The sequence below is a fragment of the Dioscorea cayenensis genome, chromosome 18 (genome assembly GCF_009730915.1).
Source record: "Dioscorea cayenensis subsp. rotundata cultivar TDr96_F1 chromosome 18, TDr96_F1_v2_PseudoChromosome.rev07_lg8_w22 25.fasta, whole genome shotgun sequence".
In the NCBI taxonomy this organism is placed as follows: domain Eukaryota; kingdom Viridiplantae; phylum Streptophyta; class Magnoliopsida; order Dioscoreales; family Dioscoreaceae; genus Dioscorea; species Dioscorea cayenensis.
In genome coordinates, this window is record NC_052488.1 from 18,978,842 (window position 1) to 18,991,915 (window position 13,074).

The 13,074-nt window shown below is 30.6% G+C and overlaps 2 protein-coding genes across 2 annotated transcripts; both read right to left on the bottom strand.

Annotated features, from left to right (window-relative positions):
- Nucleotides 1–288: 288 nt before the first annotated feature.
- LOC120282879 lies at nt 289–2,048 on the bottom strand. Its single transcript, XM_039289713.1, has 3 exons — nt 1,831–2,048; nt 1,644–1,751; nt 289–304 (listed from the first exon to the last, which is right to left on the bottom strand). Exons 1-3 carry the CDS (start codon nt 2,046–2,048, stop codon nt 289–291), a joined length of 342 nt encoding a protein of 113 aa, XP_039145647.1.
- Nucleotides 2,049–6,530: 4,482 nt separating this feature from the next.
- On the bottom strand, nt 6,531–7,518 carry LOC120282445 (F-box protein FBW2-like). Its single transcript, XM_039289264.1, has 2 exons — nt 7,124–7,518; nt 6,531–7,014 (listed from the first exon to the last, which is right to left on the bottom strand). The coding sequence occupies exons 1-2, from the start codon at nt 7,468–7,470 to the stop codon at nt 6,540–6,542; spliced, it is 822 nt and encodes a 273-aa protein (XP_039145198.1). The 5' UTR covers nt 7,471–7,518; the 3' UTR covers nt 6,531–6,539.
- Nucleotides 7,519–13,074: the final 5,556 nt, after the last annotated feature.

Below are 13,074 nucleotides of genomic sequence, written 5' to 3' on the forward strand. Positions count from 1 at the left end.
CTAGCAGAAGGAGCTGTGAGCTGGGTTTTAAAACTACAGTCAGTCGTTACTACATTAACGACAGAAGCAGAGTATTTGGCAGCTACACAAGCCAGCAAAGAAGCAGTGTGGTTGAAGATGGTGTTGGAAGAACTCGGGTACAAACAACAGAACATCACTCTATATTGTGACAACCAGATCACATCTTGCAAGGAATCCAGCATTTCATTCAAAGACAAAACATATCAGAGTTCAGTACCACTTCGTTCATGAGAAAGTAGAAGAAGGTACAGTGGATATGTAAAAGATTCATACCAGGGATAACCTGCCAGATTTTATGACAAAATCAATCAACGCTAACAGATTCATATGGTGTCGATCCTCTTGTGGTCTGACAAAGACGTAAACAACATCGAATGGCAAGGTAGAAAGAATGGTGTGAAGATGATTGTTTTTAATCAAATCTTCAAGTGGGAGAATTGTTGGTCCAAACCAATGGCCCAAACCATTGGCTACCAACCCCAAACCTTGGCTTCTCTAAACCATAGTTTCCAATTCTATGTGCACCCATCAATAATGGTGGTTTTAGTTGGTCTATAAATATGTGAGGTTCTCATTCCATCCTCACACAACCAAGTGAAGAAGAAATTGAGAGTAAGGAAATTAGAGAGAATAAAAAAGAAAAAGTAAAAAGTATAAGAAAATATTAAAAGAGTTAGTCTATTCTCCTAGTATAAGAGAGAGTACGGGTTTTCTTCTTATTATTAGAAAGAGTTTGTAACTCCTGCCCACTTAGTAAATTATTCTATTCTTGCCCGTGGTTTTTACCCTAATTATTTGGGGGTTTTCCATGTAATATCTTTGTGTCCTTTATTTTTTAGCATTATTATTATTTATTTTGTTACAGTATTACTATATTCGATCCTACATTCTACAACAAGCTGCATTTCTATTGGGCCGCCAAACCTTATCTCATAGAAGTTGTGAATTTTGTTTTCTCTGCTGCTGTAGCCCTTCAACATAACAAAATGATAGTGCCCTAAACAAAATTTTCCACTCCAATCATGCAAAATGTAAATGAGAGTCACTCCTGTAAACAAGCAATAACCACTTGCCGCCCAAGATATGACCTTCCATCTTGACAATGGACAATGCACTCTACCCTAATTCTTTAGGACACTTTTTGTTTGAATTAATCTAGAACAAAAGGTTTTACCTAAGATAAATTTTAAAAATTACCCAAATAAAAGGAATACTCAGTGAAACCAGCCAAAATTTTCTTTTTCACTTGACCAAATCCTTCTCATAAAAGAAAACACAAAAACTTAAACCTAACTTTTAGATAAAAGTTGTTTTCATTATTAAACAGAAAGCAACACGAAACAATAAACAAGTCTTGGGATTCAAGAATAAACAATAAAAAAGTTGTTTTCACAATCCTAACACCATCCAGAATCAAGAAGAATGCACCCCCTGCATTTCTTGATCCAAGTTCCAAAACAAACACATTCCAGACTATTTTCTAGTGTTTATTACTTAAAAACTAAGCAATTAATCAACAAATTAGGCATAAAATAACTCAAAAATTAAGAGAAACAGCTCCATATTTAATCATTTTAAGCTTTAAAAAAAGGGTTTTTTAAGGAAAAAAAAAAAAAACAAACCTGGTAGGGACGGAGAAGGGCGTCCAAGACCGGATGAAGAGCTTGCCAGACCTTCTCGTCGCAAAAATCACGTAATCCCTTCCTACTCCGCCTCTCCTCCTCGACCTCCTTCATACCAACCCTTCTCATCGCCATCGCCATCGCCTTCCTCCTCGCCACCTCCTCCTTAATCCCCCTTTCCTTCCACACAATCCTCACCGCCACGCCTCCCACCCTTTTACCCTTCTCCCTTACCTCCGGCCGCCGGAACGGAAGGACAATCAACAACAGGATGCTATTGAGGAGTAGCAGTAGGCTCCGCAGTGTCCGCATCGAGAACAGCGCCCTAACCCTTCCACTTGCTCCACTTGTCAGAACCGCCGATGGCATTGAGATCGGAGCTCTGATCCCCATCAATGCCTCCATTAATCCCAACGATCTTCCACTGAATTGCTTCTATTTTGAGAAATTTTTCAATGAGAGCTCGAAACTTCAGCAATGGCGGTGACTGAGATGAGAGATCTATATATAACTAGCTTCCCGCCATTTGAACGATCTTGAGATCTTGATCTCGAGGAACAGTTGACGGTTGACATTGATTGTAGTAAAATTGGATGAAAAAAGAAAGTAATGGTGGACACGTGGAGGCTCCGCTGTGGAAAATAGACGTTGCTAATCAGTGAGATTGTGACGCGTGTCCTCCACCCGTTTATAATTCATAAAAGGATTATACATAATGGTTAATAATATAGTCCAAAGCTTTTCATGTTATCATTAAACAATTGGAGAGATGAAATGTCAAAATTGGGCTGGTAATATACTAAAATTTTCATTTCCGTTCTTCACTCACACAAATATTTTAAATAAAATAGTTAAAGTGAATTTTTTTTTATTAGAGGATCAAAATATATACATGCCAAAGCCACCAGGTTTTTATTATAATTTAAATTCCATATAGTGGCATTAACTCTGAGAAAATTTAGACTTCTATACGCGAACAATAAGGCAACCGAAGATTTTTTATTAAAAAATATATATATTCAAATAGAAAATTAGGGATATGTTCAAATTTATACATGTAATTTTTTATCAACATTTTTAGCTCATTAGGGAAAAATGTTATTTATTTTTTAAAAAAAATCTTAATTGATAAATTGTTAATATTGAGAGTGACAAAAAGGGTAAAAACTTAAAACTTTTCAAAAGTTTTAAATGATTATCTATTTATTTAAATTCCAATTATTAGTGACCAATATACCAACTTAACATTGAAAAAATCTCAACTAATGACTATTTGTTTATTTTCCAAACAACTGTATTTCCAAGAGAGGGCTCATTGAATTTATTTGAAAAGTTGCTATTATAGATATTTTCAATCATTAGAAATTAACACCATAGGAAATATATAAATTTTAACAGTATATAAATTGTGTAAACTTATGCAGAAAAATTTGCAATATTTATCATTTTAAAACACACCGTTAGAAAAAAAAAAATGTGAAATAGTTACTGTTAAAAATTATGCAATATAATTCACTAACACCGATTCTTTTGAGACTATTTATTACTATTTATTTAATCTTCGATAACTCAATATAAAGTGTCAACTAGGCCATGTGGCATGATATGGGCCTGACTAAACATGTGGAAAAGCCTACAGTGTCCTGCCCGTGTTGGGCACAGCATAGAACCTGGGCCGTTTTGGGTGGGCAGGTACGGTATAGCCCATAATCTGGCCCGCCAGGTTTTAACAGTCAACTATCCTTCTTTTTCTCTCTCTCTCTCTCTCTCTCTCTCTCTCTCTCTCTCACTGTCTTATTTAAATTTATTAATGTATCATTTTAGATTTTTTTAATTAAATAAGGGGAAAATAAATTTATTTTTTAAAATTATATATCACTATGTGAATTGGTCTAAAAAGATGAAATTAATTTTATTGAATAGTTTTTACACTATGTAAAAGAATTGGTCACATATTCATAGTATTAAATCTTAAAATTAGATGGCTAAACATTTTCTTTTTCTACCGACTTCTGAAGATGTCTACATAAATGATAAGTATAAGAGAGAGTGGGTTGGGGGAGGGGTGTTATTTTTTTATTTATTTTTTTTTCTTTGGGAAGAGATGAGAGAGGAAAAAAATGGGGAGAGAGAAACACGGTCTCATAAAAAGAAAAAGTATGACACAGTGGGTTGTGATTAGAGACGTGTCTATGAGTTGGGCTGGGCCGGATTTGGGAGTATTTAATTACTAAAATTCAAACTAACATAAACTCGATCCGACCCAATAATACAAGCTTTAATTTTTTTGTCAAAATCCGCTCGAATTTAATGATTTTTAACCAAGGCCAGCTCAAACCCGTCCAAATAGATTTTTTATTAAATAATAAATAAGTTATAAAAAATTAACTATAATATTAATCTGTGAACATGACCAAATATTAAAATTAAAATACAAAAAACACATATTTATTTAATCACATAAACTAAAATTCAAAACAATATAATCAATGGCAAAACAATAAATATATATTATATAAGTATATTCAAAACTAATTTATAAATAATCATTGACAATTCAAACTTTTTATATATAAGTATATATTAAATTAATTAATAAATATTTTTTATAACTCAAGCTGAATCAGATCAGGTCGAACTTTTAATAATAAAATCAAACCTGATCTGTTTTTAAATTTGACTCTTTTTATTATTCAAAGTCCAATCATCATGGTTTTTTATATATTTGTTTAAGTTCTCTCAATGTTTTTGGCCGGCCTAATTGGGATGGGGTGTTAGTTTTTTTTTCACAAGGATGAGATGAGTTAGAATAAAAAATGGAGATATATATATATATATATATAGAGAGAGAGAGAGAGAGAGAGAGAGAGAGAGAGAGGTAGAAATGCGGTGAGAGAAAAGGTTGGGGAGACAAGAGAGGGCCTTAGATGAGGTTGTTACATACGGATGTTGACATCTGTAAATACCATGTTGTCCATGCCTCAAATTAAATAGGTTCACACATAATAGTCAATATTTATAACACCTAATCATTAGATAGCCTAATAATATGACACCAAAGTATAAAAGAGAGATTATGGGTTTAAATCCATCTCGGAATAGTACTGTTCATCATACTGTTTATATATTGTTCGTCCGAGATTATTATATTATTCTCATACTGTACATACATTGTACATCCAGGTTCCAGTACTATTCCGTACTGTTTATATTCATATAAAAAATGCGCTTGTCGTCTATTATTCAAAAAAAAAAATATTTATAACATATTTTATATTTAAAAATTGCATTCAATATATAAAATGAGAATTGCTATGATTTAAACTAATTTTATTGAATATTTTTTTTATAAAAATATATGAAAATATCTCTATGTGTATCCAAAACCTTGAGATGTTTTATCATCATTAAAATTAATTACTATTTAACATTACTAAAAATGATATTAGTTTTTAGTTCTAGTCTTTTAGTTGCACGATTGTTCTAAACTATATTTTTTAAAAATGTTTTTAAATTTTACTTATTTATTGATTTTTATTTTTTTATTTTTAAATAAAAATTTAAGTGAAACACTCACGTGTTATGCAAGCCCGAGGTGAGTGGGCCATGATGGGCTGATTCTAAAATGGGCTATGGCAGGCCCGGCCCGCCTAGGCCACTGCTGTGCTGTCCCTATTTGACAGCCATTCATGATTCACGCGATAATTTTAAAATAATAATAAATCCATTTAGTTTAAATTATTTGTTTTATAATAAATTAATAAATATTTAATGCTTATATACTAAAAATAATAATAGTAATAAATAAATAAATATAAAAACTAGTGTTAAACAAACTTCAGGTGCAAAACATGTGCACGCAACACAAGCTACAAGATTCCCATTCGTTGGGCAATCAACATGCTAAGACATAGTACAACTAACTTCATTTTAATATAATTTAATAGCCTGATGTTTATTTTAATAATAATAATAATAATAATAATAATAATAATAATAATAATAAAGGCTCATGCTTCTTGTAAGGCAGCAACGATGTTTTTTTAAAACAAGATTGTGATTAATAAGAAAAATGAGAAACACTTAAGACAGAACTTGAACACAAAATACAAGCTTAGATTGTTCCTCAGTGCAATATACAGGAAGTTCTAAATATGGCATTTTAATGCATACAACAACACTGCCAAATAAAAAAAAACTTATTTAAAGTATTTTATAATTCATTAGATTGGTGTCTTAATTTGATTAGATATTGACCTTATCCTCTGTTATTATTATTTATAAATATTTATAGACAAATTATAGGAAAAAATCCTTAATTTTTAAATGCATGAGATTTATTTATTTATTTTTAAAAAAAAACTAAGGAGAAATTATGTGAAGTAGTCATGAAGTTTGTGAGTTTGTTAACTAAAAAGTTTTTCATATAATTCAAATAAACACTTGATTATATTATTTAATTTAATCCAAATATTTCTTTAGATTTTTTTTTTTAAATAGCTTTTGGTCTGGGTGAATATTCATATCATCCATGCTGTTGTAGTAGTCCTAGTCAAGACGGGCAACTTTTAAAAACAAAACCTATCACATGATCATTAAAAATTTAGAGTTTGGATTTAAAGTTAAGAGTTAAAAATTTAATAGTTACCACTTCCCACATCCACATTAAGCCAAATTACCATTTAACAATAAAAAATCTAACCCAAAATTTGAGTTCCCCCAAACAATAAACTAAATCCAAAGAGATTTTTTGTGAAAAAGGTACTAAAATTAATTTTTATTTTTGGGTAGTTCCCTTGGAAATTTACAACCAGACAAATCATGTCTGTGTCTTTTTTTTCCTTTATCTACACTAGTTTGATACAACATATTCAACATCTGAAAAATCCCAACCCATCACCAGCTAGAAGTAAAATCATCATCATCTTCAGAATCATCAAAATACTCTTGTGCGGTTCTGCAACCTTCATATTTGAAGGTTTTGATATAAGAAGTTCTTCTCAAAATCTCATCATCAACTTCAAGAGCAAAACACCCCTTGACCTCCAACCTCTCCAAGTACCTACACCCATTCACAATCACCATCAACGACTCTTTCTCCATGTATGACTTGCTCAAATTCAAGTACTTCAATTTGGGAATAAGATTAACCATTGCCAATGCATCTTCATGCTTCACATACCCTGTCATGCTTAACCCCACTAGATTTCTGCACTTCAGATTGATCTCCTTCACTACTTCCAAAAAACATCTTGGCTTGCACTGCATTTCCAAATATTCAAGCTCTTTAAACCCTGCTACAAACTCAGGTATCATCATCTCATCCTGTGAAAGCAGACGAGGTAAAACAATGATCTTCAATCTTGAACACCTGCCAAATATATATGTATTCATAAATTAAGTAACTCCAAATTAATATTAATATATATACATCATGAGAAGTTAATCAGAAGAGCTTCAAATAAACTTATAAATATTACTCATTGGAGAAGCTGGTAAGCTGAGCTAGAGGTGCATCAAGCCATGGAGGGAAGAAGAGCTCGACAGCGAAGCCGGCACTCCGGTGAAGAACTAGTTTCATGAAGTTGAAGACTGAGAAGGATTTGAGGGAGTAGAGAGATGTGAATCTGTAAGCAAAGTGGCTCAATGGCATGAAGTCTAGTGTGCTGAAGTTGAGGACTTGCCAGCAGTGAGGATCAAGAGAAGCTTTGTGCCATGATTTGCAGACAAAAGGAACACTAAGAACCATGTCATCAAGGCCTAACCTTCTGAAGATGCTCACCAAGCAGTCCATTTCCATGTCTTCCCATCTCCTTTCCATCTCCATTCTTGCATTGACTATATGCAAGCTACTTGTAGTGCTTTCATTATATGGATGGATGGATGGATGGATGTATTTATTTGGGAATTTTTTATTTTTTATTTTTTATTTTTATTTTTTTTATTTTTATTTTTTTGCGGAAGAGGAGCGGGGCGAACCCACTAGAGACCCCAGGGACGTGCACAAACCTCGATGGAACAAGTGGGGACGAGGCCGCGCTCACATAAGCGCTGGAACCACTCGTACACAATCACTATTCACAACTCTCAGAAAATGTGCCCTCAGCCAAGAATTGAACTCTCACCACTCGATGAGAGCTCTATTGATGACCCATGTACCAATAGACCCGCGAGTCGTTGGCATTATTTGGGATATTTTTGTGAGAGTTGAAATTTGGTGAAGGTTGCAACCATAATTATTATATTTTTTTTATAAAAATGGATAAATCGTAGTTTATTTGCAACCAACATATTAGACCAAGCAAGATAATAATAATAATAGTAATATTATTATTATTATTAATAGTTTAGTTTAGAGTGAGTAGAAGGAATATGATATCAGTGAACATTTGCCTGAAAATGACCCAATATGGAGGGCCCAAAAACTTGGAAAAAAAATTATTAAAAATATTTGACTCTAATATTATCACCGTGCAAAGTCTGGCTTGAAAGATAATCAAAAGAAATAACAAATAAAAATAAAATAAAATAACACAAATTTATTGAAAAATTCAAATTGGGAGAACTACGTGTCAAGAATGGCAAGATAATTCTACCATATTAAAAACTAACTACAATAATTCATCAAAATTGCTTTATTATAATAAAACTCTGAAATATAATTGAATAGACCTCATATTAATAATAATTTGAAATCTCAGCTCGGGATTGTTATTTTTGTTTGTGTCTTTTTTTTTCTTCATGTTTTATCTTTGGTGACCCGACTTATTGTTCTGTTATTTTCTCTTGACTTTTTTTTTTATTTTTATAATCTATTTTGTTTTGCAATGTATTCATGGTTTATTTATTTTTAAAAAATAATTATTATAATAATTTGAAATGACTTGGATGTATTTTGGGTTATGCTCTAATTTTACTGTTTGTTCAAGCGAGTCTAACCACCTAAATTTTTTATACAAGTGCATACTTCAACAACATAAAATAATATTTGTATGCAGTTGATAGATAGCTTTAAAGTCTCAAACCAACCTATTGGATACAGATTGATGTTACCAAGCTTTTGGGTGAGAGCACAACGCTTTGAACGCACTCAAGACTTCTTCCAATGTTGATTGAGCTTATGTCCTGTTTTTTTCCAAGTCTATTCTGTACTTTTAGCTAATTAATTAGGATTTACAAACTGGTTGGTCAAATATCAAAGTGTCAATCAAGCCGTGCTAGTTCAACTTAGGCCGGCACTACATGATGAGTCTTGGCTGGCACAGGCATTGTGTTACAGCGCTGCTCTCGTGCTGGGTTGTCGGTTTGCGGCCACCTGGGCTGCAAGGCCCGCATGGTCCGCATGGTCCGCATGGTTCTGACCTGCTAGATTTTTACAACTAACAAACCACTTTCTCTTTCGCAATCTTATATATTACTATATTTTATTTATTTATGAGTGAAAAGAATTAATTGAAAAATAATAAATTTGGTAATGCAGTGACATCTCATTCATGCCCTTAATTTTGGTACTGTGTAATACTATTGTATAATAAAATAAAAGTATTATAATAGTTTGTTTATTCACTATTTACTACATCTCATTGGGATGAGTAGTATTATTCACCTTTCTATAATTGCATAACATGAGATTTACTATTTTGAGGTTATAACTCATGATATATCATTTTAGGCTCATTTGACAGGTTTTCATTGTCTAAGAGTGGTCTTCATGAAAATGGGCTTTAGAAAAAATTATGATAAAATTTTTTAAATTATTTTTATTAAATAATAAATATCATAGCAAAAATAAAAAATATAAATCATTATTAATAATTGTAATAAATAAAAATATTGATCTGAAAAAAATTTAGAGATTTAGAGTTTTTTATTATTTTCTTCAATTACCCATAAAAAATTCATTGATAGAATAATATTATGTAGATAGGAAATAACAATTTTAAATATAAATATTTTTTTAAAAAAATATGAATTGTGGTACCAAATTTATTTTATAGTGATATTATTACAAATTAATATTTTATAGTTATAAAAGCATTTAAAATTTTCAAGATTATAATTATGTGGATACGATAAAAATAAATAAAAATTTAAAATATAATTTTTTAAAAATTAAATTGAATTGTGGAGCCCTAGAAAATTATGGGACCAAATTTATTGCGTATTGACATTATTATAAATTAAGTTTTATAATTTTAAAAAAATATTTAAAATTTTTAATATTATAATTTTATGATAGGATAATTGTAAATAAAACTTTTAAATATAATTTTTTTAAAGATGATGTGTAGGATTAGAAAATTGTGGAGCCCTATTATAATACCAAATTTATTGAATAAATTTTAAAGTTTAAAAAATAGTTAATTTTTTTAACAATATAATTATGTGGATAAGATTTTAACTATAATTTTAAAAAATAAAAATAATAATTATGGGTTCCTAAAAAAAATTATGGGGTCATAAGCATAGGCTTTGGTACGAACGATGTTATTTTACATAATAGATTCCCTAAAACGTGGTCGTCCATGTCATTCTTTTTTAATATAAATTCAAATTTAAACATTAAAAATCCTTAAATTCTTAAAAATTTTTAAAAAATTATAAATCCATATCTAAAATGTTAAACCTAAATACTACAAAATGATCTTATACACTAAAATCTTTAATCGTAAAAATTAAAAATTAAGGGGAATTCATTGCGGAGGAAGGGAAAGTGATCTAAAATGAGGAATTAAGAAAAGTGCTACTTCTCTAAAGTTGAAGGAAATGATAACACTTCTGCTAATTTTGACATTCATTTTTCAAAAAGTAATAATAGAGCCTAAAAATTATGTTGTTGAGTATAATTCTATAAGTTTTAAAAAAAAATTATTTTAGAAGCGGAGAGAAATGAGTAAAGTGAGTTTTTATAAAATGCCCTGATTTCCTATTTTATTAAAAATTTATTAAAATAGGTTTAATTTATTTAAAACCTATTTAAGTGGAGGAGTAGAAATCTCAACATTAGGAAAAAAAACATCAAAAGAAACCTGATCATTTACTATTTAATTATAGAACACACACACACACACATATATATATATATATATATATTTAAAAAAAAGTAAAAAACATGCGCACCGACACGCAAGCCATATGATTGCGACTTGATAAGAGTTGAGCAATCTTGGACAAAATTAATTGGGCAACACTATGCTAAGATATAATTAACGTCATTTTAACATAATTTAATTGCCTGATGCTTGCAGGAATCTAACTTTCTAGAACAATTTTTTTTTCCAACTAAGATTACGATTTGCAAGAAAAATGGGAAATTATTTTGTTTCTCTCTTGTTTGATAGTCCGAAATCATATTATTGCATATGATAATTAGTAAAATTAATTAAAAACTTATTTAAAGTGTTATATAATTCATTAATTACTTTATAAGAAAAGTACTTAAAAATTATAGTTGGACAGTCACAACCTTTTATAGTGGAATCCAAACTATTGATCTAATAGAAAATGTAGTTTTTTTATCTCATTTATTTATTCACCTCAATTTTATAAATTTTATTTTTTTAGAAATACCAATGACACGGGTGATTTTCTCGTGTTTTATTATTGGACTATGTCAATATTGACAATTAGTGATTTATAATTTTTTTATCCCCTGTTTCTACAGTATTTTTTAATTATTTTAATTCAATCTTATTTATTAATAAATTTATGATTTATCTATATTTATAAAAAAAAATCACCTTGATATATGAATTTAAACATTGTAATTATGCGTTTGAATCTTTGATTGGTTTGAAAGAGAATCAATGAGCAAAATAAAATAATTTTGGTTTTTGCATTCAGTGAACAGCATTAATCTCTCAAATAAACTTTTGGATTTATATTGATATTGATGGCAATATGCTTTTCCGTATATAGCATGCTTTGAAATACACGCCAGTCTTCTTCCAATTTTGATTGAGCTCATGTCCTTATTGTAGATATTAGGAAAATGATTTTGAGAAAATAATTGGGAACTAACACAGAAGTACCAGTAAGTCCATCATAACGTATCACTGGACTATTCAGACCTTTGAAACACTTTTAAACCCCTTCTAGAATTTCATATCCCCGTTTGAGTCCCTGATATTTTCATAAAAACACAGGACAAATTTTTTTATTGTCGAACAACAAAGTTAGTTTCTTCTCTTTCAGTAGAAATTCTTAGTAGTAGTAGAAATAATCTTTAGACTTATTTTTCTGTCTTGATGGTAGCTTAAACCCCTTCCCGAAAGGGAAAGGGAGGATCTGTCAGAATAATCCTTGTAAGGTTTGCGCCAGATATGGGTTTCCTCTAACTATTCAGACAGTATGGTGAAGATACATACTCCGTCGCAGTGAAGAGCAAATATGCCCAGTATCCTGTTATGCTCATTATAAGGTATGTAATCATTATTATATATCCTTTTGGCTAAAGGACCGGCGAAAAAGTACCCGTTGAAGGCAAGGAAGCCGTGTGAAGGGGAAAAGTAGCGTAGGTATGATGCCAAAGAGATATTATAATATTGATTATCATATTTCTTAAGAAAAACAGGAGAAAGGCTGATGCTTGGTAACATGAGGTGTATTTATCAGAGGACAGAATGATTGATGAAACGATATGGAAAGATAAGGATTATTTTGATAAGAATCCTTCTGAGTACTGAGTACGAAAATAATATGATAATCTCAAAATCGGTAAGAGTTTACTTTTATATTGATGGTTACAATAGTTCTTTGTAAATTTGTTTTCTTCAGCTCCAGCCTTTCGGTACAGCTTTCTGTATATTTAATAGCATAGCTAGGATATTTAGCTTTGTTATTATATGCTCTCTTGGAGTTACTCTATCGAGAGCAACCCATGGAACTAGTAGACATACTAGATTTAAATATTGCAAACTTACATTTAGCTTCTACTATATCTTACATAGTAAGCTATATAGCTATTATTTTATGTTCCCTTGGGTTTCGCTACGGCTATAATCCATGGAACTAGTAATATTAGTAGTTTTTCTCTCTTTACTTTTTACCTTAAGATTGTTTACTATTTTTGTATTAATTTTAAAACTAGTATTATGGTCTTAGTCGAATTATATAATTACATTAGAGATATTTATCTTATTAAGTATGCCCAATATATTCTAGAAACTGATTTTTATTCTAGTATAAACTTAAGATGTCAATTAGATTTATTATATCAAATCCTTAAATTAGTAGCAGTTACTTGGTTGACCTAATTATGATTTGGAGGTCTGAGACTACACTGTTTCATTCAGAACTGTTGACTGATGAGTTAATCAGGATATAAAATTGGTTAGAGGCTAATGAATGATTTTAGGATAAGACTATCATTCAGCCAGCACTGGAAAGTGCGCAACAAAGTGGAGAGCCTGTGGTGTTTGAAGGCAGAATC